The sequence below is a fragment of the Oikopleura dioica genome, chromosome 2 (assembly GCF_907165135.1).
Source record: "Oikopleura dioica chromosome 2, OKI2018_I68_1.0, whole genome shotgun sequence".
In the NCBI taxonomy this organism is placed as follows: domain Eukaryota; kingdom Metazoa; phylum Chordata; class Appendicularia; order Copelata; family Oikopleuridae; genus Oikopleura; species Oikopleura dioica.
Genome location: NC_137292.1, coordinates 356,923 through 379,300, shown reverse-complemented (window position 1 = coordinate 379,300; position 22,378 = coordinate 356,923). Strand labels below are relative to the sequence as shown.

General features: G+C 45.5%; 7 protein-coding genes across 8 annotated transcripts; 1 reads left to right on the top strand and 6 right to left on the bottom strand.

The window, feature by feature from the left end:
* Window positions 1-2,243: 2,243 nt before the first annotated feature.
* LOC145696089 (pancreatic secretory granule membrane major glycoprotein GP2-like) lies at window positions 2,244-3,960 on the bottom strand. The gene is made up of 6 exons (XM_081773075.1): window positions 3,918-3,960; window positions 3,292-3,623; window positions 3,111-3,226; window positions 2,954-3,069; window positions 2,789-2,909; window positions 2,244-2,748 (listed from the first exon to the last, which is right to left on the bottom strand). The coding sequence occupies exons 1-6, from the start codon at window positions 3,958-3,960 to the stop codon at window positions 2,385-2,387; spliced, it is 1,092 nt and encodes a 363-aa protein (XP_081629201.1). The 3' UTR covers window positions 2,244-2,384.
* Window positions 3,780-4,962, bottom strand: LOC145699129 (uncharacterized). Its single transcript, XM_081776380.1, has 2 exons — window positions 4,612-4,962; window positions 3,780-4,441 (listed from the first exon to the last, which is right to left on the bottom strand). The coding sequence occupies exons 1-2, from the start codon at window positions 4,701-4,703 to the stop codon at window positions 4,078-4,080; spliced, it is 456 nt and encodes a 151-aa protein (XP_081632506.1). The 5' UTR covers window positions 4,704-4,962; the 3' UTR covers window positions 3,780-4,077.
* Window positions 4,963-6,715: 1,753 nt separating this feature from the next.
* On the bottom strand, window positions 6,716-8,622 carry LOC145696602 (uncharacterized). 2 transcript variants are annotated; one of them, XM_081773670.1, is made up of 6 exons: window positions 8,512-8,622; window positions 7,614-8,461; window positions 7,246-7,570; window positions 7,113-7,201; window positions 6,844-7,068; window positions 6,716-6,801 (listed from the first exon to the last, which is right to left on the bottom strand). In XM_081773670.1, the coding sequence occupies exons 2-6, from the start codon at window positions 7,905-7,907 to the stop codon at window positions 6,739-6,741; spliced, it is 996 nt and encodes a 331-aa protein (XP_081629796.1). In that variant the 5' UTR covers window positions 7,908-8,461; window positions 8,512-8,622; the 3' UTR covers window positions 6,716-6,738. The 2 variants fall into 2 exon arrangements, with proteins under 2 accessions (XP_081629796.1, XP_081629797.1); XM_081773671.1 differs by having other exon boundaries at window positions 6,717-6,794.
* On the bottom strand, window positions 8,090-9,450 carry LOC145696088 (uncharacterized). The gene is made up of 4 exons (XM_081773073.1): window positions 9,173-9,450; window positions 8,821-9,126; window positions 8,512-8,766; window positions 8,090-8,461 (listed from the first exon to the last, which is right to left on the bottom strand). Exons 1-4 carry the CDS (start codon window positions 9,395-9,397, stop codon window positions 8,090-8,092), a joined length of 1,158 nt encoding a protein of 385 aa, XP_081629199.1. The 5' UTR covers window positions 9,398-9,450.
* A 4,166-nt stretch (window positions 9,451-13,616) lies between these two features.
* LOC145698527 (uncharacterized) lies at window positions 13,617-14,875 on the bottom strand. The gene is made up of 2 exons (XM_081775729.1): window positions 13,831-14,875; window positions 13,617-13,781 (listed from the first exon to the last, which is right to left on the bottom strand). The coding sequence occupies exon 1, from the start codon at window positions 14,863-14,865 to the stop codon at window positions 14,134-14,136; it is 732 nt and encodes a 243-aa protein (XP_081631855.1). The 5' UTR covers window positions 14,866-14,875; the 3' UTR covers window positions 13,617-13,781; window positions 13,831-14,133.
* A 61-nt stretch (window positions 14,876-14,936) lies between these two features.
* Window positions 14,937-16,306, bottom strand: LOC145696084 (uncharacterized). Its single transcript, XM_081773070.1, has 3 exons — window positions 15,715-16,306; window positions 15,404-15,645; window positions 14,937-15,158 (listed from the first exon to the last, which is right to left on the bottom strand). Exons 1-3 carry the CDS (start codon window positions 15,974-15,976, stop codon window positions 14,937-14,939), a joined length of 726 nt encoding a protein of 241 aa, XP_081629196.1. The 5' UTR covers window positions 15,977-16,306.
* Window positions 16,307-20,709: 4,403 nt separating this feature from the next.
* Window positions 20,710-21,895, top strand: LOC145696082 (pancreatic secretory granule membrane major glycoprotein GP2-like). Its single transcript, XM_081773068.1, has 5 exons — window positions 20,710-20,803; window positions 20,879-21,029; window positions 21,071-21,186; window positions 21,231-21,351; window positions 21,392-21,895. Exons 1-5 carry the CDS (start codon window positions 20,710-20,712, stop codon window positions 21,753-21,755), a joined length of 846 nt encoding a protein of 281 aa, XP_081629194.1. The 3' UTR covers window positions 21,756-21,895.
* The last annotated feature ends 483 nt before the right edge of the window (window positions 21,896-22,378 follow it).

Here is a 22,378-nt window from a genome sequence, read left to right as displayed (position 1 = left end):
CGTTGGCAAGGATTTTGACAGGCAATGTTATAGTTCAAGCTTAGTTCAAAATTGTACATCTTTGTGTGACCCAATAGCAAGCGGCATCGGCTGCAATGTTGGCCTTGAGGATGTTTCAGATCAATTTGAGTCAGAAAATAATGTGACAAGTTGTTATCAATGCGATCACGTTGGTAATCCAAGCAGTTCGGACTGTGTATATTTACCCGCGAATCTCACAGGCGATGAATCTGTTGAATGCCCTCGATATGCCAATTCAGCATGCTTATATGCTAGTGCAATAAAAGCCACGGAATTTCATAAACATTACTACATATCATATTCGATTTTATTTTAAGTATTCCGCTTGAAAGAGCAAACAAAACCAATTTTACAAAGCGGAGTCAAATCAAGAGAATATCATCGAGGATGCGTGCCTTTTGAGCTTGAAAATGTAGAAACTTGCTATGAAGAAACTTATACTGACGGCCGTAAAAAATATAAAACAACATATTGCAAAAGCACATGTTCAAATAACAAATGTAACGATGAAGACTTGACCTTCATTCCTCCAGTACAAACGACCTCGACCACAACGACAACAACGACAACAACCACCACCACAACAACAACTACCCCATTTGACAAAGGTAAGTCCGAGAAGTTATCGTTAACGAAATAAAATTTATCTACCAATGAGAAAGTTTCCTTTGAAGTTTCGCGTTTCTATATTCATTTGAGATTGGGCGAACTGCGCGAAGTGTACGGAAAAAGTCGATATTTGGAATAAAACGATCGGAAAAGGCGATATTGGATGCTTTCACGATGGCAGCGATTTCATAAAAAGATGTCCGGGTCAAACTGATTTGTGCTTGACATATCTCTTGGCAAATATGTCCATGTCTGGAGAGATATCCTTTGAGATTGGACGGAACTGCGTAAATAATAATGTTGAAGAGGACTGTTATGTGTCTGATTATTCTCGTGGGACTCAGCTCAAAAACTGTACGTCTTTGTGCGACCCAAGAACGACTGGCATCGGGTGTAATTTAAACCTTGAGGAAGTTTCAGAAAAATTCAAGTCAGAGAACGATGTGAAGAGTTGTTTTCAATGCGATTACAGAGGTTCTAACCCCAAATTTTCGAAATGTGTTAATCTGCCCCGGTATCTGGTCGGGAACGAGACTGTTGAGTGTCCTCGATATGCAAATTCAGCTTGCATGTATGCTAGTTCCGAACGAGCCACGGAATATCGTCTTTATCTTTATTTGTTTATCTTTTTTTAAGTATTCCGTTTTTAAGTACAAACTCGGCCAATTTTTCAAATCCAAGAGCTTCCTGGGGAATTTTATCGTGCATGCGTACCATTCGAGCTTGAAAATGTTGATACGTGTTACACACAATATTCTTCTGATGGCCGTAAACGATACAAAAATAAATATTGCAAAAGCACTTGCTCAACTAAAGATTGTAATTCGGAAAGCCTAAGCGCTGTTCCTCCCGTTCAAACCACTTCAACAACTACAACCACAGGCGTTTCCGAGACAACAACAACAAAAATCGGTAAAAATTGAAAATACATCTTTGAAATTGCAAAGCAATAATTGCATTAATAAACGTAAATTATAGGCTTGGCTGTTTGTGCTCGGTGTGCTGAAATACTTGGAATTTGGAATAATACCATCGAAGGCCAACCTGGATGTTTTAAATATGGACAACAATATAATCTCCCTGTCCTGAAGGTTATGATCTCTGTCATACGTCATTGATTGCAGCTATGGGTCGTTACGGGATGATGACATTCACAATTGCTCGCGGTTGTATAAAGACTACAGATAATCAGCCTATAAATTTTTGTACGAGTGGACTTGGTACTTTTACACAACACAAAGAATGCGCAATTACATGTAATCCCTCAATTGCCGGAAGAGCCTGTAATTCAGGCTTAGAGGAAATATCAGAGAAATTTGAGTCAGAAAATGCTGTCAAACGATGCTTTCAATGTGATCAGGAGAACCTTAATGGTTCCTTGTATGGAAACCAAACTTGTTCTTATGCTCAAAATTCAACTAGTAAAAGTGTTGAGTGTCCCCGATATTCAAACACAGCTTGTTTCTCTACAAGTGCAAAACTTGTTTCTTATCCTCCATTAAAAGAAGAGTTTAATCAGTTCGCTCATCGTGGTTGCGCTCCGTTTGAATTTAAGAATGAAGAGTCTTGCTATGCATACAACTCCACGGGAGAAGAATTCAGCGGCTGCCAACAGACGTGCACGACAAACGACTGTAATTATGAAAATATGCATGGTTTCATCTAATTATTGAATTGTATTTGAATGAGGCAATCGAGACTGATATATTATCACAATAGCTTTTTCATGCAATATTGCTTGGAATAAAACAGAATTATGCAAGAGTCGAGTCTTCTGTTGGGCATTTTCTTGTCGCTCCATAAATTGCAACGAGCATGACCATTGTGATAAGCGTTATCAGTGCGATTAGAAAGTGGTTGATAAAGTTAAACTCGGCATCAAAAGTTGCTTCTTCTCCTTGTTCCCCAACGAGTCCTGTCGCTGGATCAATTATCAAGTACTCAGCTTTGGAATAGCCAGTGAATCGAATGGGACCAAGGGAGACAACATTTTGACCATCGTAAGAAACATCTCTTGGAGATCGAGATTTTGCGCATTCGACAGCGCAGCTACCATCAAAGTCTTCGATGCAGACATTGACTTTGCAGTGCATGTAGACATTTTCAGAGTTTGTGAATCTAAGAAAATCATCATCAACGAAGAAAACTTTTGTCTTACTTGAAAACTCGGGATTGCCAGAGAACTTCGGATTCTTGTCCATTTTCGCGGATCGTCATTTCGATTTGTGAGCCGATTGGAGTTGTGCAAAAATCGTCGTAGAACTCGAAACCATCCTTATCTTTCAAAAAGTTACGAAAATGGATTGCGTTTTATGGTTTTTACCGTTGATGTCTTCAGTAGGAGTTGCCCAGCAAGAGACAACTTGAAGGTTTGTCCCATTCATTGGTTCTTCGAGAACGACTTTCATGTTCAGAAAATTTCCTGTATCCAAAGTCGGGCTAAAAATTGTCTCACTCAAATCCTAAAGAAATTATTTTACCTTGAAAGATTGATCAAATCCGTGTAGTTTTCATCGGCATACAATTCAAAATCCACTCCAAACTTTCCAGAAGCATCGAGTGAATCGATGACGATCTTTTCGCTGTATTTTGGCCTCTATAAAAGTGAATGAAAGAAGACTTGGAGCGTTCTTACTTATAAAGAACATCGGAACTATGAACCATCTGAAGCGGGTAGGTGCATTTCCACTCAAAAATCTTCTGCGTTCCAAAAGTACCGACTTCCAATCCAGCTGTGCTCGATCGATCGGGGAAGAAGTGAGTCACGTGGTTGGAGAAAACAGCATGGGTCGCATTGGTGTTCAGGTTCGTCCCGCAGTTGAGAAAATCCGAAGTGTTTTCATCCCCAAGACACATTTTAAACGTCGTCGCGTCTTCATAAACATGGAGCTCGTTGCAGAGCTGGCTGAAGTGGAGACCCCACCATTTGTCCTCGTGCCAGTGTTGGGCGAGATAGGACTTGGTGAACTCGACGCAGATGGTTTTGCAGAGCACTGAACATCAACAGAGGGAGCGATTGAGAGAGCTTCATCTTCGATTTTGATTACGGAAGTGATTGGCTGATTGCTCTCAGTAGTAACTGTTTCTTGGTTCAAATCAATTCTTGCTCAATAAAGTTCAAAAATCAAGGAAGAGAACCGCCCCTGGATTGCCGAAAAAGCTGCCTTATCTATTGGATTAAATCTTGTTTCAGCATTTTGAGTTGTTTGAGTTGGTTCCAATGTTGTTGTCCCAGATGTTGTATAAATCTCTGATGTTGTCGATTCTTCATTTTCGTATCCGTTTACGGTTGACCACAGTTCCAATCGAGTGGTATTTTCTTCCATCCATTCTACGGTAGATTTTTCGGTTGTAAGTGGACTCTCGGTTGTCAATGGATCGGAGCCTGCAGAGTTTTGAAAATTGCCCGATACAAAAAGATTAGGTCTTAGACTCAAAGTATGTCCTCTATTCAAGACTCTTTCCTGATCCTTCCCCGGAAGCCTCAAAATCCAGCTCGATTGCCTCCTCTGAAAAGCTCTCAAAAACCTCTTCTTTCGGCTCATCATCCAAAATCGTCTTTCTCGGACTTCGGCTTTGAGGATCGTCACTCTCCAAAAAACCAAAGCCGCGATTCATTTTCAGAAAATCAACATCAATGTCGTTTGGTCGCACATCGCGAAGGTCGACATTCAAGTCTACGATTTTTGTGATTTCGAATTCGGGAACGGCGAAAAAGTTGTTTTTGCGAAGATTGGCGATGAACGATTCGCGGTCGGTGGCGATTCTAGAGGCGGCCCGGACGCGTTGCTTCTGGAGCTCGTCTAGTGATCTGCAAACATAGTGTTTTAAGGGGGTCACCGTGGGCTCGGCAACCTGTTAAGCAAACCTGAGTCAGGGTTAGGGTCGCTGAGTCGCAGCTTTTCATAAAAACGCTTTCAAGACCCTGACTCAGGTTTTCAACACAGGTTGCCCAGCTTAGTCCCTTCCCTTACTGTTTACCTGTAACTTTTCGAGTCATTATTTCCGAAATCAACTCTTAGTCCGCTCGCGGCCTGGGCCAATACAGTCGCCAAAACAGTATTTGTCTTCATTTTTCAGAAATAAAACAAAAGAAAAAGTACAAAAGTAAAAAAAATAGAAATCAGCTTCTTGAATTAGCCTTTTCTCGTTAACTGAGCCACTTGTTGGGCATGCGTTCGCGCAAATTGAAATCATGCTGAGTTGATAAGCGATATCGGAAGGGGAACAACCAGCTGGTTCATTTGGACGGTCTGGAATAGGAATATCGCTTCATGGAAAATTAATCACTAGTTGGCGAGTTCAGCATTTACCGTAGCTGAGCGAATTTCAGCGGCCAAGATTGTCAATTAGAGTTTTTAATTACTGCCCAAGATTGTCGATTTCTATCTCAAATCTTGGGCGTCAGTTTCGGCGTCTAGTAAACAATTCACGGAATCTCGTCTTGGAACAGGGATGGAAATCTGAGCGGCACGGCACGGCACGGCACAGCGGCATGGCACGGCACGGCACGTGCCGTACCGTGCCGTGCCGGAGAACAAAATCTGGTTGCGGCACCGCGGCACAGAATAACACTATTTTAACATCAAATAAAAAAAATTAAAGGAAACGAAGTGCCATTTCAGCCCCGTTCCTTGATTTTTTATTTAAGGGGCTTGAAATTTTGTCATATTTCCATCCCTGTCTTGGAAGAAAGATATGGTTTTATTCAGATTCTTTTTTGATCATTTTCTGCAGAAAAAATCATCAACTGAAGAACAGTCAAATGATAAAATGGAGAGTTACAGTCGAAGGTGTCATCAGCGCCGTTTGCTACCGTCTGTTCACAACCAGATTTCTCAGATGGTTGTCAATTTCTGGTGCTAACGATTTACCAAGACAGATTTTTAGCGTCCAGCCCGGTTAAGGGTATCCAGTTCGATTACATGAGGTCGATTTTGGCGTTAGAGAAAAGGCCAAGCATGTGAAGTGAACAATAAGGGTGTCAACATCGAAATTGATTCTATTCGATGTGGACACCCTTAATGCTTTGTGCTTCCTTTCATGCTGTCATTTTCCCATCCGGTCAGGTGGCACCTTGACCAATGCGGCTGGGTTCCATAAGTTTAACTCCCCAGCGCACTGGTAAAGGTGTGCCGCGACACGGGCCGAGGGATGATTTACAGTTACAGCTCTCTGCACGAGTTTTTATCTCTTTTCTCATCTCTTACTACTTTTGGCACGAGGACAAATGGTGGGGTCTCCACTTCAGCCAGCTCTGCAACGAGCTCCATGTTTATGAAGACGCGACGACGTTTAAAATGTGTCTTGGGGATGAAAACACTTCGGATTTTCTCAACTGCGGGACGAACCTGAACACCAATGCGACCCATGCTGTTTTCTCCAACCACGTGACTCACTTCTTCCCCGATCGATCGAGCACAGCTGGATTGGAAGTCGGTACTTTTGGAACGCAGAAGATTTTTGAGTGGAAATGCACCTACCCGCTTCAGATGGTTCATAGTTCCGATGTGTATTATAATCACGCACAAATAACAATGGTAATGGGAATATTCCCGAGCACGCGCAATTACAATACTGTGGTAGAGAAAGAGCCTTTCTAAGGTAATGGACTGGGCAGTATGTAGGGCGTGTGCTCGTTTTACCCTACATGTACTGCTTATTTCAGGGATGGTGGGCGGGAGAGTCTTTTTGATTCAGCTAGGAGTCTTATTGGTAATGCTTCTGCTGAGAAAAAGGCTCTATTTAAAATTCCTCGTTTTAGGTTTTAGCTGTAGGCTAAGAACCTTTCGAATGAACCTGCGTGATTCCGGGGCACCCGCTCGAAACCAGGTGCTCTCGGGCGCCTTTGACACCTTCCGCTGCCTCCTGGGAATCCCTGCCTCTGGTTACTAGGCTTCCTGCCGCGTTCTATTTCTAGCGGGCTGCTAATCCCTTGTCCTAGATTCGTATTATAATCACGCACAAATAACAATGGTAATGGGAATATTCCCTCCCTACCATTCTCGTTATTCTCGTCAATCGATGTCTAAGGATTCTAATTTGGCAGGAAAAAAAAGGATGGAAAGACTCTTTTTCATGTTGACAGCGTCATCTGTGGACTAAGCTTCAGTTGTTTTCTGTTTCTTTTGCTCTTGATTGGCTTCTTGTGGTTCTTGGGGTATCTGAAACCTTTTTAAATGAAGGAGTCTCCCTTGTCATGCTGGTTTTTACCTGAAGAGAGTTGTCTTCGTTGTCGCTTCCGTTTCGCTTTCTGGCTCTTGATTTTGCGACGCTGACTGGCGCTCCCAAATTGCTGCACTCAAGCCAGCATCTTTCGTAGTAGTCCGGCATCGAGCTTCCTGGCGCCCAGCGGAGCGTGTGCGCGAGCGTTTGTTGAGAGAGGCCAGAGCGTCGTCCTTCGATGTAGAAACTGACTCTGCCTGAATGTGCGGAAACCTGAATTGGATTCTTACGGTACGTGAGGATTTTAAGTTATAAACCTTCTTAGAGAGTCCTGCTTTGGCTCCATAGCGGGCTAAGTAGTCCGAGGCGATTCTGGTGTGACCTTCGAGAGTCTTGAGGACGAGTCCTATCGAAAAATTTAGCTTAGGGTAAGTCGGATTCGAATTTTACCTGATTCTCGGTCTCTCACTTGTGCTCGGAGCTCGAGAGCTAGCGGGACGCCGTGCTTCATTTCCATTGGAATGGTGAGAGTCTCCATGCGTTTGCAGAATGGGTCCGTCTTGCTGGATCGGATGTGGAATCGCCAGAATTCTTTTCCGTCTTCTTTGACGCTTTCGCGATCTTCGATTCTGAGGTTGAGGGCCTCCTTCATTCTGGAACCCGTGGTGAAGCAAATGAAGAAGGCGATAGCTGCTTCTCTTGGCTTTGGCTTGTTTGTTTTCATAAGCTCTTCCCACAACTGAATCGCTTCGGGCTCGTCGACGACTTCCGCTTGCTTAAGGAAAGGGTTATCGCCTAGGGGAGCGGAATTGATTTACCTTGGGGTATTGGAGTGCCTCGGCTGCTGATTCTCGAGCTCTGTGCTCGCACCAGGTCTTGATCTTCCTTTTCTGTTTGGCCGTGAGAGTCTTCTTCGTTTGAGACGCGATTACGTCTTGAATCGTTGTGATTCCTTTTTCGTAAGCGTAGGCCTTGAGTATTGGTCTGGTGAGGAGCCTGTCGAGAAAATGCTGAATCACGTCGTCGGTCTCGGCTTCGTCGTAGCTGAAGGTAGACATTGCTTCCGCCACTTCCCAGTGCTCCAGAAGATTCTTGTAGTCGAGCCAAGTCATGAATCTGAATTGAGTCTTTTCGGGCTCGAGCTTTTTTAGAGGGCCTGAATGTTTTTAAGTGTGAAAAGCTTTTAAAGATTGGCAGTGGTTTTGAAAGAGAGAAACTAGGCGAAAAACTGCGCACTGCCAGGGGCTATTCTTCGCTTAAGAAGTGGATTGATTCTTAAAGAGAGTCTTTGGGATTATTCGACTCCGCCTTGGTCTTGGAACTTCTTAGTGTCTCCTCCTTGATTGCTTCCACCGCCGCGGCCTCGCCCGCGGCCTCGTCCTCGGCCTCGCCCGCGGCCTCGGCCTCGGCCTCCCGAATGTCCGCTTCCTTCGGGGTTGAATTTGGGGCTCGCATTTTCCCCTTGATGGTCCGTTTTCTGCTTCTTGCTTTGGCCGCCATTCGAGTGTCCTCCTCGACGCCCACGGCCTGGTTTAGAGTCTTTTTCGGTGCGCCAGTCCTCTGAACCATCGCAGGGGTTAATGATCATCTTCTTGAAGGTCGGATGAGTCGTGTTCATTGTCATGGCTCTGTCGAATTGGTGGCGCACGTTTGGGCGCATAAGCGGCTAAAGTGGATTATGAGTCGTGTGTGTTTTTTTTTGAATTGTAGGTTTACCGTGAGGGATAGAAGCGCGTCTTTGCGGGTCATGTCCGGCATTCGAATCAGTTCGTCGACGACGCTTTCGATGATCGCCCGCTCGGTGTATTCGGGAGTCATGGCTCTCTTATAGTTTCCGAGCAACTTCAGGAGCTTTTCTCGTCTGAAGGTCCGTTGAGTCTTGGCATCCGTGACGAACGCTCGGAATTCCTTGCTTATGTCTCGGAGGGAGTCTCCTTCATCTTGTGGAAGGCTCGTTGAGCCGACTTGAGTCTGAAAATTAGGATGTAAGATTTTTTTCTTTTTCTTTTTACTATTTATTCTTACCATGAAATAGGATTCTACACCCGTGAGCGGGTCCTTTTCCTTGAAGACCGCTGCTGACTCGGTCGTGTTTTGGGAGAGCTCGGTGATTTTCGTTTCTCGAGCTTTGATTTGGGCGAACATGGACCCCTTGAGGCTGTAGCGCTCCATCTTGTCGGCAATCAGGCGGCGGAGTTTAGATTCTATTTCCGATGGATTCCAACGGTCATAAAATTTGTTTTCCTCCTCCGATCGCTTTTTGGCGTTGGGCTCTCGTTTTTTGATCTCGAGACTCTTGTCGCGGTTGGCTTCGAGTTCCGCGATCTCTTTCTGTAATAAGAGGGAGTTCTTTCTGCGTTTGGTGGAGATTACTTACAATGAGGGAGTCGGTGAGCTTATCGTGAGTCGCCATGTCTTTTCTGATGTCCTCAATTTCCACGATGAGTCGATCAGCCTCTTCCGTTTGAGCTTGAGTCTTTGAATGCTCGTAGAATGCTGCCTTGGTGATCTGGACTCTGACCGCCCGCGTCTTCGCTTCCTGCTCCGTGAGCTTCGTGTGGTCAGAAAGAAGCTTGGAGAGGGTTTTGGTCTGTTCCGCCATTTTTTCAATTGATTCCGAGTCTAAAAACAGAGGGTTTGAGAGTCAGATTTGTGTTTTCCGTGAATTGGATGAATGGTGAGTCTAAGAGAGAGGCTGCAGAGCTTCAGAGTCTATTAGCAATAATTTTTATGGTTGAGATGTTTAGCGCGACTTTCCAGTAGCCTTCAGCAGTTTTTATTTTTGAGGGCGTGAGGATGGAATCCGCCGGTATGTCAAAGATTCTGTAGCCTTTGAGTCTTGCCTGTGTTACCACTACAGGTTCGGCTTCAAAGCATGGCACCACCAGAGCCCAGGGCGTTGCTATTTCGGTGAGTCTGTTGTAGTATTTGTGAGAAATCTTCGGAGGCGGGAACGCATACAATTTTTTTCCGATAAGTGCGTGGATTGGGAAGCTTAGGAAGTCTTTTCCAAAGGCTCCTTTCGTCTCTCGGCGTGCGATGAAGTCTCTGCATTTATTGTTGAGTGGCTGAACGGAATGGAAGTTTATTTGCGAGTCCGCTTCGCTGTTTGAGTCTTACCGTTGCTGCCACGTCGATGTCGAGCGGATCCCGGAGGTGAGATTGGAGATAAGCGAATCCATTTGCCGTTAGTTTTTGCTCCCTCGAGTCCAAATCCCTGGAAGGAGCGTCAGCCAGCTGCTTCTTTGTGCTGACCCAATCGACCTTCATGTCTATGTTGAAGCGATGCGCCAGAGTCCAGATTCTCACTAGAATCCGATTCATTTCCGGGTCTTTGCTACCCGCTATCGCTCCTTGAACCACACTGTCGTTGTCGCAGAGGAACAGCGCTCTCTTGTTCTGAAGCTTCTGACCGTACCACTCGAGTGTGTATTGGATCGCGAGGGCTTCTTTGATACCGATGTGTTTGTCTGCTACGTCCGGCTCCCACGCGAATCTTTCTTCTAGCTTCCAGTGCTCGATGACGATGGCTCCTGCGTGCGAAGAAGCGTCTGTGTATATTATGAGACCGGTTTCTTGTCGATTTAATTTGGTCCAATGCCTCTTGAGTCCTTTTTCTTCCAGAAGATTCCAAAGTCTCCATTCCTCTCGGACTTCTTGAGTCAGAATACAGGATTCTTTTTCATTCCTGATGGCTTCACTGATGAGGATTGTTGTTTGACGGATGAGCATTCTCATGTTCGGGAGGACTTCCGCCATGCTTGCCATTGTGCCTCTGATTCTTTCCAGTGTCCGCGTCGGAATTTCTGCCTCTGCCTCGGCATCTTTCATGAGATTCTTTAGGGCTGACCATCTTTGAATTGGTATCTCTACCGTCTCGTTTTCCGTGTCTAGAATGAAGCCCAGGAATTCTATTCTCTGGGTAGGCTCGAAGGTGCTTTTCGCGATGTTAACATAGCCACCTAGAGCTACTAGCGTCGCTACCGTTGCCCAGACTTCCTTGCTGGTTTTTTCTCCCGACAGCAGCTGGCGGCGTTCTTCCTCAGATTCTGGAGTAACCGCCAAGAGTCTGTCGTCCAAATAGAGCGTGATTTTGATTCCGTTTTTCCTCAGGAAATTGACTCCACACAGATTCATGAGTTGGTAGATTCCGGGCGCGGCTGGGATTCCGAATGCTAGAATATTGTTTCTGAAATATTGGCCTCCCCATTCGAAGCAGGCGAGTTTCTTGCTCTCTTCGCTGAGCGGGAGCTGGTGGAATCCTAGATTTGAGTTTTTGGTTCTGAAGTTTTGCTGCTGTTTTACCTTTTTTATCGTCGAATTTGTACAGTAGATCCCCTCTTTTGAGCATCTGAATCGCTGTTCCAATGCCTTCCAATTTACACGGGAACGTGTATAGTTGAAGCGGTTTGAGAACTCCACCGTTCCAGCAGACTCTTGTCTCCCTGCCTGGCTTGTCAACCAGAACGAATCCCGCGCGGATCCAGCATCCTTTGGCTTCTGTGACTCTTGTTACTGAGCCCATTTCGCACCAGTCGGTAATTTGTTGGGCAATCTCGTCGCTTCTTTCTCTTACAGCTTCCTGACTCGGGATTGTGAGAGTCTTGAATCGCTTGCCGATTTTTTCGTATGGTCGAGGCACAAATTTTGAGAGTCTAAGTCTGTGGTTGTACCATGTTTTGAAATTTCCGTCCATCTTCCTAAGGGTGTCCGCGTTGGCTGAGTTTCTTTTCCAAATAGTTACCAGTTCCTTTCGCTTGAATTTGACTGGCTTCTTCGGCGGTATTCTTTTGAGATTCAAAAATAGGTCTGCTCCGGCGTGGACAAAGTGGTAGATGAGAGGCTTTACTTTCTCGGGCATCTGATGGATTAAGGCTCTCCAGTTGTCTTTGTTGTGGGTCCATTGGCCGGCGATGAAATCGGATTCTTTTTTGAGCGTCAGTTCTCTCCAGTCGGGCTTGATCTCGTTATTTAGGACTTTTATGACTCTGTGAAGCAGATCTGTCTCGTAGACTCTCCATTCAGGTAAGGATTTTGGGCCGGTGATTGAATCATTGTGAATGTTTACTGGGTTTATGATTGGGAATCTGAGTTTATTGAAGATCCCTTTGCTCGCCATGGCCTGCATCTCTGATTCGATTGTTTTCCAGCTCTTCGTCTTCTTCGTTTGCTCTCTTTCGTTTGAATCCCGCGGTTGTGCGGGCGGACTCATAGCTTCTCGGAATCGGGATTTTCCAGAAGAGTTTCTCGTATGTGGTGCCGTAAAGTGAGGATGGATCTTCGAGTCCTCTTTCGAGGCGGTTGTCGATGTCGTTGAGATTGAGGGCTCTATATTCAGCATCAGCGATGCAATCTCTCGGTGGCCAGATTCTGCGCAGCGTACGGATTGCGTCCCAGGCCGTGTAATCTTGATTCGAGTCAATGTTCGTTAAGAACTCTTTGAGCGTCAGACTGATGGGATTCGATGCTCCGCAAAGCGTGTTAAGGTGGGTCCATGCTGATCTTGCTGCACTTGATAGGAGTCTTGGAAAGATGCATCGCGTGTTCGTTATCTGGAAAAGGATTTCTCCAAATATTGAGTTGGCGATGGAGATGCTGAGTTGTCTTTCGTTCGCGAAGGAAGCGTGTCTTTTGTCCGGGCTCAACTCTAGAATCTTTTTGAATCTGATGTTCCAAATGTGAGCTATGAGCGTCATTCTTGGTGATGCTCGAGAGTTGAGGTTTTCTGGTGGCTTGCATCTCGCTAAGATCATTCTGAAGATGGCTTCTGCAGATTCATTCCAGAGCCTTCCCAAGATCCAAGCCGCGGCCTCTTCTAGCTTCCGAAGATCATCTTTTGAAACTGAGTCTCTTTCCAGTGGCTCCATCATTTTGGCCCAGAAGGTTATTTCCGCCGAATTGTAGACGCTAGAAGCGTGGACTTGCTTCATAAGCTTCTCCACTACAGGTCTGACTGTCAGTTCCAGCGTGTCTTGAATCGTCTCTAGCTCCACCTTGTTTGTGGACGCTAGTCTTCGGTTGATTCCTATGGATGGGCTGTGCGCGATTATGGCAATGGTTTGGAAGGCGTCTAGCAGTTGGATTCCCTGGAGACCCTCATGCTCGGCTTCTTGGAGGATCGTTTTCATAATTTTTGAGGCCTCTTGGGACTCGGAGATGATTTTGGCAGCTTCTGTTGCTAGATTATTGATCTTGTCATCCAGCGTCTCGCCGTAGCATAAGATTCTTTTTGGTGGGATGGAAGCGTTTGTGTTGAGGCTGTTTTGGATGTCCCAAACGAGCCCTTTGAGTCTCTCCAGGTTCACGCTAGTGCCTTGCCCTTGCTGAGGATTCTTCGAGTCAATTTGGCTCTCGTTTGGCGGGCTTTCCGGTTGGTCCGAAGGTGGAGCTTCGTCGTTCGAGTCTTCTTTTTAGGGGCTCTTTTTTTTAAAGTCATTGGTTTAGGGGATTCTGGCGTTTTTGTGACTCTTTGTTGCCCTGGCCTGACTCTGAAGGTAATTTATATTCCTCTGGCGGCTCTGCATTTTGACTCTCCATTCTGAATTTTTTGGCTCTTTTAATTTGGCGAGTTTTCATATATTTTAATTACAAGATTTTTTATCTTGTAGCTTGAGGATTTACGGTTTAGATTCCTATTTTGTGATGCTTCGAAGTAAAGAGGCGAAGATCTTCTGATGAGATCGAATTATTTATTATGTACAGCTTTTTGAATTTGGAGAATGGAAAGAGGTAAGTTCTGTTTCAATGTTTTGAGGAAAAAGGCAATATGAGTCTAAGAGTCTGGTAAGAGTTTCTTCTCTTCTTTTTCTAGTAGTGGCGTGGAGGTTTTGGGGCGGCGTCTGAGTGCACTGGGGGAATCGGGATGTCGTGGAGTCTGAAGAGTCGGACGAACACGAATCGGACGTAGTGGACCAGGTTTCCGCCGCAGATCTTGTAGGCAAAGACGAGGATCGCGTCCATCTTGGCCGGGTTGAGGAGTCCAGTGTCTAGAAATGAATTAGATTCTGTATTTTCGATGTTTAGATATGCTCTTACCTAGTGCCTCCTTGAATCTTCGTTTGATTCCTTGGTAGTTGAGGAATTCCACCAAGTAATGGACCACTCGTCGTTCCTCTGCGCTGAGTCTGGCGACTGGATCCAGCTTCCAGTTTTCGGTGCCTTCTTTGATGGTCCAGCCGGATCGGAGGGTGTACTTGTAGTGGCGGTGGCCCGGGTTTTTGGAGTCTTTGAATTTGAGGAGTCCTTCGCTGTTGAACCAAGCTTGCCTGATTTCTTCGAAGTTCTGGATTTGGCGATTATCGAGCATGGCTCGGACTTATTTTGGTTAGCCCAGTTCTTTTAGACTCTTTTTTGTTTGAAGAAGTTTTTAGCTAGTTTTGCTGTGCTAACCGATCCTGAGATTCTGCTCATAAGCTTCGCTTCCTTCTTCGACAGGTAGTAGTGATTCCCTCTTCTGCCGGTTTCTGCGACGAGCCTGATTCCAACTTCTGGTTTGGTGAGGACTTTCTCTTCGTCTGCCTTGATGGCTGCTCGGCGTCTTTCTTCTGCTTCTTTGTCTTGGGCGAGGCGTCTTTTTTGAGCTTCTTCTTCCTCCTTCTTCCGCTGAATTTCCTCGTGGTATTCGCGTCGGATTCTGGTGTTTTCATCCACTTGTCGCTGCATTCGGAGTCTGATGGCTTCTCTGGCTCTCGCTTTGTCCTCCTGTTCTTGCTTCAGCTTCTGAATCTTCTCGAACTCTTCTTTCTGGAGTCGTCTTTCAGCTTCCGCTTTTTCCTTCTGCTCCATTCTGACTGATGCGTTGCTTTCGGATTCTTCCTTGATGTCTTTGAGCGGCTCGTTCCATTGGGCAGCGATTCTGACTCGTCTTTCTTCTGCTTCTTTCTGCTCCGCCGCTGACTCGAAGAGTGTGTCTGTGCGTCTGCTCCAGTCCTGTTGTTCTTTCTGGGCTTGAGTCTCTGGGAATCCGACTGTAGCTTCATCTTCTTCTCCGCCGGATTCTTCCATGATTTCTTCGTCTGAAGAAAAGCCATCTTCGGAGTCTACTGGAGCATTTTGGCTGGCCGGAGGCATGAGTTGAGTTGGGTCTTTTGGGTGGAGTCTTTTGATTGTTACAATTTTAATATGATTCTCTTTTTATGTGGTTACTTTTGCTCGACTTTAAATGTTTTAGGAATTCTATGACTCCTTCCTGAACGGGCGTTGTACGAGTCTTCGTACAGATCTGGTTCTGAGACGCTGTCTGCCTCTTCGTTGTTGGCCGAGTCTTGTGCTGGAGCAGGGTCTGGTTGCTGAGTCTGAGTCGAAACTGAGGAAGTTGGATTCTCCGTCTGAGTCGCCGAGTCTGCCGAGTCTGAATCTTTTGGCTGAAAGAGGGTTTTGAATTGGCTTTTTAATGGATTTTTGATAATTTTGGATTCTTTGAAATCAGGACTGATTCTATTTTTTGAATTGGCCTAAGTGAGTCAAAATTGAAAGGCCAAGAGCTCATCCACCTTTTCTTATGTGGATTTGTTTTATGGTGCGTCATTTTTTCTATTAATTTTTATTCGAGTTTTAATTTCAATTTTTATTTTAAATGAATCTCTTTTTTCTTTGAGATTCTTTCAGCCTTTCCTTGGGTGGTTTGGGATTCCTGGCATTTTGCCTGCTGCGCTTCCACCGGGTGAGTCTGAGTCGTTCCGTCTCGTCGCGACGTCCAGCCGATGGTCCTTGAATCGCGTCTTGCCAGCGTAGCTGCAATGTCTTTGGGGACTCCATCGCTGACGTACTCGTTTCGTCTTTGCTTCTTCCAGCTACGCAGAGAGTCTTTGCCATCTTTGGGGAGTCGATCTTGGCGGAGGAGAAAGTCCGCTCTTGACTTTTGAAAGGGTTTTTTTAAAGTTGTAAGGCTCGACTTAATGTGTAGAGTTTTAATTTGACCCTTTTCCTTGAGAGCTGAGACTCTTTCTTGATACGCTGGGAGTCTTCCTTCCGGGATCACGAGTGACTCCTCAATGTAGACGATGTTGAGGAGCGGGTGGACGTCCATGGCGGCTTTGGCGGCGTTGAGGCAGCCGTAGAAGAGACTCTGGTCTGACTGGGCTCGGTCGTCCTCGGCGATTTTCTGGTTTTCTTCGCGCACGAGCTCGGAGAGGACTCGGGAGATGTCGTTGATGGATTTCTGCCAGCCATCGAGGGACATCTGAGCGTTGGGGTCGGTGAGTCCTTTAATGAGGGTCAGAATTTTAATAGAAGCCGATTCTAAGGCTTGAGAGTCTGTTATGAAAATTGTTCTTCAATATTTAAAAAATTTTCTTTTTTTTTAAGTTTCTTTTTCTTTTTATTTTCTGACCCATTCCTTCGACCATTTGCTCGAGAAGATTTTTGAATCTGTCTCCAATCTTCAGTCTGAGTCGAATGAGCATTCGTCCCTTCGATTCCTGCGGGAACTGAGTCACCGGGTCCATCTTGATCGCCGATTTGATCTTCCTCCAGTAGTCTGGCTCGTCGATCGGGTTTTTGGTGATTCCGGCTTCCTCTCGGAGTCTTTCGAGCCCTTCAGCGTCGTGAATCTGTGCGTCTTGTGCGTCTCGGGTCATTTCTAGAGTCTGAAGAAACGCCTTTGTTAGCAAAGAGTCGAAATTTTGGTTTTGGCTAGTTTTGTTTGGAGGAGCGCAAGGAAAATTTGAAAAGAAAGAGCGAAATTTTAAAAAGAAGCACGAGAAAAAGAGTCTAAATTAAGATCCGGAAGGGAAGAATCTTTTTTTTTTGATTCTCTGGTTTTGACGCGTCTGATTCTAGCGGAATCCAGTGGTTTTTCTCTTTATAAAGGGCTCTGGGTGATTCTCTTTTTGTTGGAGAAGAAATGAAGCTGATTTAGGCAATTTCGCTTGAGCCCTGGCTTATCCTGGCTCGTTTTGGTGCTCCGCCAATCAGCGCGCTCTATTTCGTGAGTCAACTTTGCAACTTTCCCACGGTCTCCAATTTGGATTTTATGCTATTTTGATTCAAATCTTTAGATTCTTGAGACCATTTCCTGATTCTTGTGCTCTTTCGGATCTTTTTTTGTGGAGATTGGTGGTGGAGGTGGTGCGCAGTTCGAGGAAAAAGTGTTTTTCTCTCGTAAGACTCTTTTTCTGTGATTTTTGCTAATTGAAAGTGAAGTAGATTCTTTTTGAGTGAGAATTTAACAGATTTAGCGAGTCTTTTCCTGAGGTTGAAGATTCTTGAGCTTGTTTGCGGCAGAAAAGGGGGGTTTTTGGGCGATTTTTGAGTCTTTTCGAGGGCTCCGAGTCTCTTTTTTTTCACTTTTTCTTTGGAAATTTCTGATTCTTTTGGGCCCTTTTCCTGACTGTATTTTGGTGAAGTTTTTGGAGTCGTTTTCTAGTCGCTTCCCGTGGCTTCAGCGACATTCAGACGAGCGAATCGTTCTTCGATGTTTTGGCGGTCTTGAGACCAGACGTTCGGGAAGAGATTCTCGACTTTGGCTTCCTCTCCGTGGTCTAGGTCAAGATTCTCCGCTGCCTTGATTCCGTCGAGGATTATGTCCCTGATGTGGGTCGTGAACGGTGCGTCTGGGGCTAGAATGTGGGTTTTGGCCGTCACATTCTCCCAGGTTGTTCGATTGGCTCTTATTTTGAGCTTGTCTATTTTCGAGACTGCTCGGTTTTTAGCGTCGAAGCCGTTGCAGCATCTGAACATCGTTTCCGCCACCCTGGGGTGTGCCCAACACGGGGTAAATGCAGATTCGTAGTCCCCATCGCAGGCCATTTGGAAGATTTCCCAGAGTCCCGAGATTCTTGGGTTTTTGTCCCCTTGGAGTGTTCGATGAAGATTCTTCGTTGGGCCCTGGGTGACGAATTTAACGTAAGGTGCCGACCAGGTGACGAGAGCTTCTCTGAGTTTTTTGGCGTCTTTTTGTGAAGGGAGAATCAGCACTGTGTTTTTCTGGCATGTGAGTTCGCTGATAATTTTCGCTACTTCCATCCATTTGTCTCCAGATTTTTTGGAGATAGAATCCGCCAGTCTCGGGAGATGTTGATTCTTTCTGGTTGAGGTGTTTCCAACTACGAAAGCGTCGAATTTTCCTCCGCATCTTTCTAGCCCTGCGTGGTAGATGACTATTCCAGCTGCTCCCGGATTCTCGAATCGTGGTCTTTTTAAGACTCTTCCGAACTTCCGGAAACTTTCGCTGAGGTTCGCTGCTGTGTCGTTTTCTCCCTGAAAAAGGATTGCCGTGGATTTCCAAGCGTTTACGATAGAGTCGAATCCTTCGACTACGCTGGTCTGGATTCTCTGGATGAGGTCTTCGCCAGCGTCCTTTAGCATAGTCGTTTTGAAAGATTCGGAGAGTTTGTAGAAGGTTTCTTGCCATTCCTCGCTGTCGATGGACATTTTTGTGCCCTGGGGGAGTCCTTTTTGTATGAAGCCGTTTGCGACTCGGCATTTCTCTGAGCAGTCTGGTTGGCGAGATTCTTTGAGTTCTTGGAATCCTTGATGTGTTTTACACCAAGTCGTGCTCGCTTCCGCTTCCCCACACATTGGCCATTCGCACGATCTTTCTCTCTTTTCTGGTTGTTCTCGAAGGAATCTGAGTCTCGTGACTCCCGTGACTTCTTCTCTTTTCTGCATCCAGGTGTCGATGAAGTTGTCCAGAGTCTTGTTTGGGCTGAATCTTTTGCCTTTTGCCCAGTTCCAGCCAGTTGATAAGATTCCGAGGTTATGCTCGAGTGAGCGCAAGTGAGAATGGGCTTTTGTGTCTCTTACAACCTTGGCGATGATTTCCAGGATGATCTTCTGAGTTCGAAAGGGGCGGTTGACTCCGACTAAGCAGGCTCCTGAGGCGTAGAAGTTTCTTGTTGGCTTCTGGAACGCCGAGATGCATTCTTTGACGTTTTGGGTGGTCCAAGGTTTGGAGGCTAGCTTCTCGAGCGCCTCTGATTCTAACGGCGTGAGCGCTGGGTGGGCTGCAAGGGAGAGGAGGGATTTCGCTTTGATAAAATCAGAGTCCTCGCCGTAGTTGAAAACCCATATTTGAGGTACGACTTTGTAAGGAATCCACAGGATCCAGTGGGAATCCCCTTTTCCAACTTCTTTGACTCTAACCGTGGTATTAATCGGGTTAACTTTTTTCGCCGCTGACTCCAGCCACTTTTTGAGGGACCGGGAATCCTTGAGTTCGCTCCAGTCCACGTGCCATTGGGTGGGCATTTCCTTGCAGCTTCCGTCTTGACCAATGACTGAGTCTTGGATGAGCTGTTTTTGCACCAGGTGGAGCAGCAGTGGTGAGAGAATCTTTGTTAAGGGAGTCGGATTCGGAATGGGTGAGTCTTCCGATGCATATTCGCCGATTATGTCGATGATCCATGCGTTCATATTCGCCGGTTTTTTGTTCGCCCATTGGGTGTCCTCGTTTGCTTTGAGTTCTAGCCAGGCATTTTTCTGATGGCAAATTTCATGCCAGTCGCTGTGGAGAGACTTCAGCATCTTGAGCGAGTCCAGTAGTTCTTCTGGCGTAATAAAAGCGTCTGACCTTGGCATTGCGTCGAAAATCGTTTCAAGACCTTTCTTTATGAGTCTTCGGAGCCAATTGTCGTCCGTGAAGCTTGGGCGTTCGTAATTCGCCTGGGTCTTGATTTTGCTCTCACCGATTACTCGGAGGCAAACGAAATGCCAGAATCCCTCGTTCAGGATATCTTGATTTTCTAGGTCTTCCCACTCGCGGAACCAGTCTTGGCTCTTGATTTTCGCCCATTTGTTGAGCTCCTCCGAGATGTTGTTCGGAAAGAGTCTGCTTTTCTCCATCGCGCTTTGGGATTCCGAGTTACGCTGAGAGTCTAGCCTCCTGGCCACGATTCTTATTGGTCCTTTTTCTATTTTCAGGGCTTCGAGTAGATTGGAGATGGTTTCGCATTCGTCCAGCTTGACGCTTGGGTCCTCAGTCGTGCCCGCTGAGTCTGCTTTTAGAAGCTTCGTGGGGCTCTCCATTGGCTTAAATGGATATGGCTTTGATTCGAGTTGCCAAGAATCCGCGAGGTCGGTTTCTGCTTCTGCAATCTCGTCTGCGATGATGGAGAGTATGAAACCAGGCTCGTTGCTCCTGTGAGCGACCCAGAGTGATTCTTTTCCTGATGGCGCCGTGAAAATGATCTGGGACCACGAGGAGAGCTCTGCGAAATTGAATCTCGCTTTTGAGGGAGTCTGCAGATCGAACATCAGCCTGTGATTCGAGAGAGGCTCGTTTGCATCCGAGGGGACATAAAGTCTGACGAGTCTCGTGGCAATCTTTTGCTCCGCCATTGCAGTGCGGGAAATTCTTCTCCAATTTATCTGACTCATTAAGAGCAGAGTGTTTCTTTAAATGGATCAAAACCTATCCTAAATTTGGAAGGTGTTCGGGATAGCCCGTTCCTAAAAGATTCTGAGGAGAAGAGATCCTTTCCTAGAGATTTCCTCATTGAGGGTTTGGAGTCTTCTTTGGGAGTTCTCGATTGGGCGTGTTGGATCCGAGTCCAAAGCCACTCCCCATTTGGGGCCGAATTCCAGCGCTGCCTTGACGAAGGCCTCCTCGATCATGTCTAAATGAGAGGGTCAGCAAGTCTAGGGCTTCGAGGAAGAAACAGGAATTCCGAATTTCTAAGAAGAGGGTTTCTCTGAATCTAAGAAGCCTGAAGCTGATTGGCTCGGCTCGGCGCGCCGCTGCGGCCGCTTACTGAGTAAGAATCCCAGAGCCTTCGAGGCGTAATTGCCTGAGGCTGAATGATTTTATAGTCCGTGGACTTTTAGAGGTGAAATAAGCAGGTAGCATCGATTGATGGTCTACCTAGAGTCTTTTTGATTCAGCTAGGAGTCTTATTGGTAATGCTTCTGCTGAGAAAAAGGCTCTATTTAAAATTCCTCGTTTAAGGTTTTAGCTGTAGGCTAAGAACCTTTCGAATGAACCTGCGTGATTCCGGGGCACCCGCTCGAAACCAGGTGCTCTCGGGCGCCTTTGACACCTTCCGCTGCCTCCTGGGAATCCCTGCCTCTGGTTACTAGGCTTCCTGCCGCGTTCTATTTCTAGCGGGCTGCTAATCCCTTGTCCTAGATTCTCTTTATAAGTAAGAACGCTCCAAGTCTTCTTTCATTCACTTTTATAGAGGCCAAAATACAGCGAAAAAGATCGTCATCGATTCACTCGATGCTTCTGGAAAGTTTGGAGTGGATTTTGAATTGTATGCCGATGAAAACTACACGGATTTGATCAATCTTTCAAGGTAAAATAATTTCTTTAGGATTTGAGTGAGACAATTTTTAGCCCGACTTTGGATACAGGAAATTTTCTGAACATGAAAGTCGTTCTCGAAGAACCAATGAATGGGACAAACCTTCAAGTTGTCTCTTGCTGGGCAACTCCTACTGAAGACATCAACGGTAAAAACCATAAAACGCAATCCATTTTCGTAACTTTTTGAAAGATAAGGATGGTTTCGAGTTCTACGACGATTTTTGCACAACTCCAATCGGCTCACAAATCGAAATGACGATCCGCGAAAATGGACAAGAATCCGAAGTTCTCTGGCAATCCCGAGTTTTCAAGTAAGACAAAAGTTTTCTTCGTTGATGATGATTTTCTTAGATTCACAAACTCTGAAAATGTCTACATGCACTGCAAAGTCAATGTCTGCATCGAAGACTTTGATGGTAGCTGCGCTGTCGAATGCGCAAAATCTCGATCTCCAAGAGATGTTTCTTACGATGGTCAAAATGTTGTCTCCCTTGGTCCCATTCGATTCACTGGCTATTCCAAAGCTGAGTACTTGATAATTGATCCAGCGACAGGACTCGTTGGGGAACAAGGAGAAGAAGCAACTTTTGATGCCGAGTTTAACTTTATCAACCACTTTCTAATCGCACTGATAACGCTTATCACAATGGTCATGCTCGTTGCAATTTATGGAGCGACAAGAAAATGCCCAACAGAAGACTCGACTCTTGCATAATTCTGTTTTATTCCAAGCAATATTGCATGAAAAAGCTATTGTGATAATATATCAGTCTCGATTGCCTCATTCAAATACAATTCAATAATTAGATGAAACCATGCATATTTTCATAATTACAGTCGTTTGTCGTGCACGTCTGTTGGCAGCCGCTGAATTCTTCTCCCGTGGAGTTGTATGCATAGCAAGACTCTTCATTCTTAAATTCAAACGGAGCGCAACCACGATGAGCGAACTGATTAAACTCTTCTTTTAATGGAGGATAAGAAACAAGTTTTGCACTTGTAGAGAAACAAGCTGTGTTTGAATATCGGGGACACTCAACACTTTTACTAGTTGAATTTTGAGCATAAGAACAAGTTTGGTTTCCATACAAGGAACCATTAAGGTTCTCCTGATCACATTGAAAGCATCGTTTGACAGCATTTTCTGACTCAAATTTCTCTGATATTTCCTCTAAGCCTGAATTACAGGCTCTTCCGGCAATTGAGGGATTACATGTAATTGCGCATTCTTTGTGTTGTGTAAAAGTACCAAGTCCACTCGTACAAAAATTTATAGGCTGATTATCTGTAGTCTTTATACAACCGCGAGCAATTGTGAATGTCATCATCCCGTAACGA

Excerpts from the sequence above, each read along its gene's own strand:
- LOC145696602 (XM_081773670.1), bottom strand. The coding sequence starts at position 7,907 with ATGACTTGGCTCGACTACAAGAATCTTCTGGAGCACTGGGAAGTGGCG. Across the intron at positions 7,571-7,613 it reads AGGCACTCCAATACCCCAAG|CAAGCGGAAGTCGTCGACGA; the intron begins GTAAATCAATTC and ends CCTTTCCTTAAG. Across the intron at positions 6,802-6,843 it reads ACGAAGACAACTCTCTTCAG|GTTTCAGATACCCCAAGAAC; the intron begins GTAAAAACCAGC and ends TCATTTAAAAAG.
- LOC145696088 (XM_081773073.1), bottom strand. The coding sequence starts at position 9,397 with ATGGCGGAACAGACCAAAACCCTCTCCAAGCTTCTTTCTGACCACACG. Across the intron at positions 8,767-8,820 it reads GTGTAGAATCCTATTTCATG|ACTCAAGTCGGCTCAACGAG; the intron begins GTAAGAATAAAT and ends CCTAATTTTCAG. Across the intron at positions 8,462-8,511 it reads ACGCGCTTCTATCCCTCACG|CCGCTTATGCGCCCAAACGT; the intron begins GTAAACCTACAA and ends AATCCACTTTAG.
- LOC145696082 (XM_081773068.1), top strand. The coding sequence starts at position 20,710 with ATGAACCTGCGTGATTCCGGGGCACCCGCTCGAAACCAGGTGCTCTCG. Across the intron at positions 21,030-21,070 it reads GATTTGATCAATCTTTCAAG|CCCGACTTTGGATACAGGAA; the intron begins GTAAAATAATTT and ends GACAATTTTTAG. Across the intron at positions 21,352-21,391 it reads TGGCAATCCCGAGTTTTCAA|ATTCACAAACTCTGAAAATG; the intron begins GTAAGACAAAAG and ends TGATTTTCTTAG.
- LOC145696089 (XM_081773075.1), bottom strand. The coding sequence starts at position 3,960 with ATGGATGGAAGAAAATACCACTCGATTGGAACTGTGGTCAACC. Across the intron at positions 3,624-3,917 it reads GATTGGAACTGTGGTCAACC|TGCTCTGCAAAACCATCTGC; the intron begins GTAAACGGATAC and ends GTTGATGTTCAG. Across the intron at positions 2,910-2,953 it reads TCCTACTGAAGACATCAACG|ATAAGGATGGTTTCGAGTTC; the intron begins GTAAAAACCATA and ends ACTTTTTGAAAG.
- LOC145699129 (XM_081776380.1), bottom strand. The coding sequence starts at position 4,703 with ATGAAGACAAATACTGTTTTGGCGACTGTATTGGCCCAGGCCGCGAGC. Across the intron at positions 4,442-4,611 it reads AATGACTCGAAAAGTTACAG|ATCACTAGACGAGCTCCAGA; the intron begins GTAAACAGTAAG and ends CTATGTTTGCAG.
- LOC145698527 (XM_081775729.1), bottom strand. The coding sequence starts at position 14,865 with ATGCCTCCGGCCAGCCAAAATGCTCCAGTAGACTCCGAAGATGGCTTT.
- LOC145696084 (XM_081773070.1), bottom strand. The coding sequence starts at position 15,976 with ATGTCCCTCGATGGCTGGCAGAAATCCATCAACGACATCTCCCGAGTC. Across the intron at positions 15,646-15,714 it reads CTCAGCTCTCAAGGAAAAGG|CGGACTTTCTCCTCCGCCAA; the intron begins GTCAAATTAAAA and ends AAAAGTCAAGAG. Across the intron at positions 15,159-15,403 it reads CCCAAACCACCCAAGGAAAG|CCAAAAGATTCAGACTCGGC; the intron begins GCTGAAAGAATC and ends ACCCTCTTTCAG.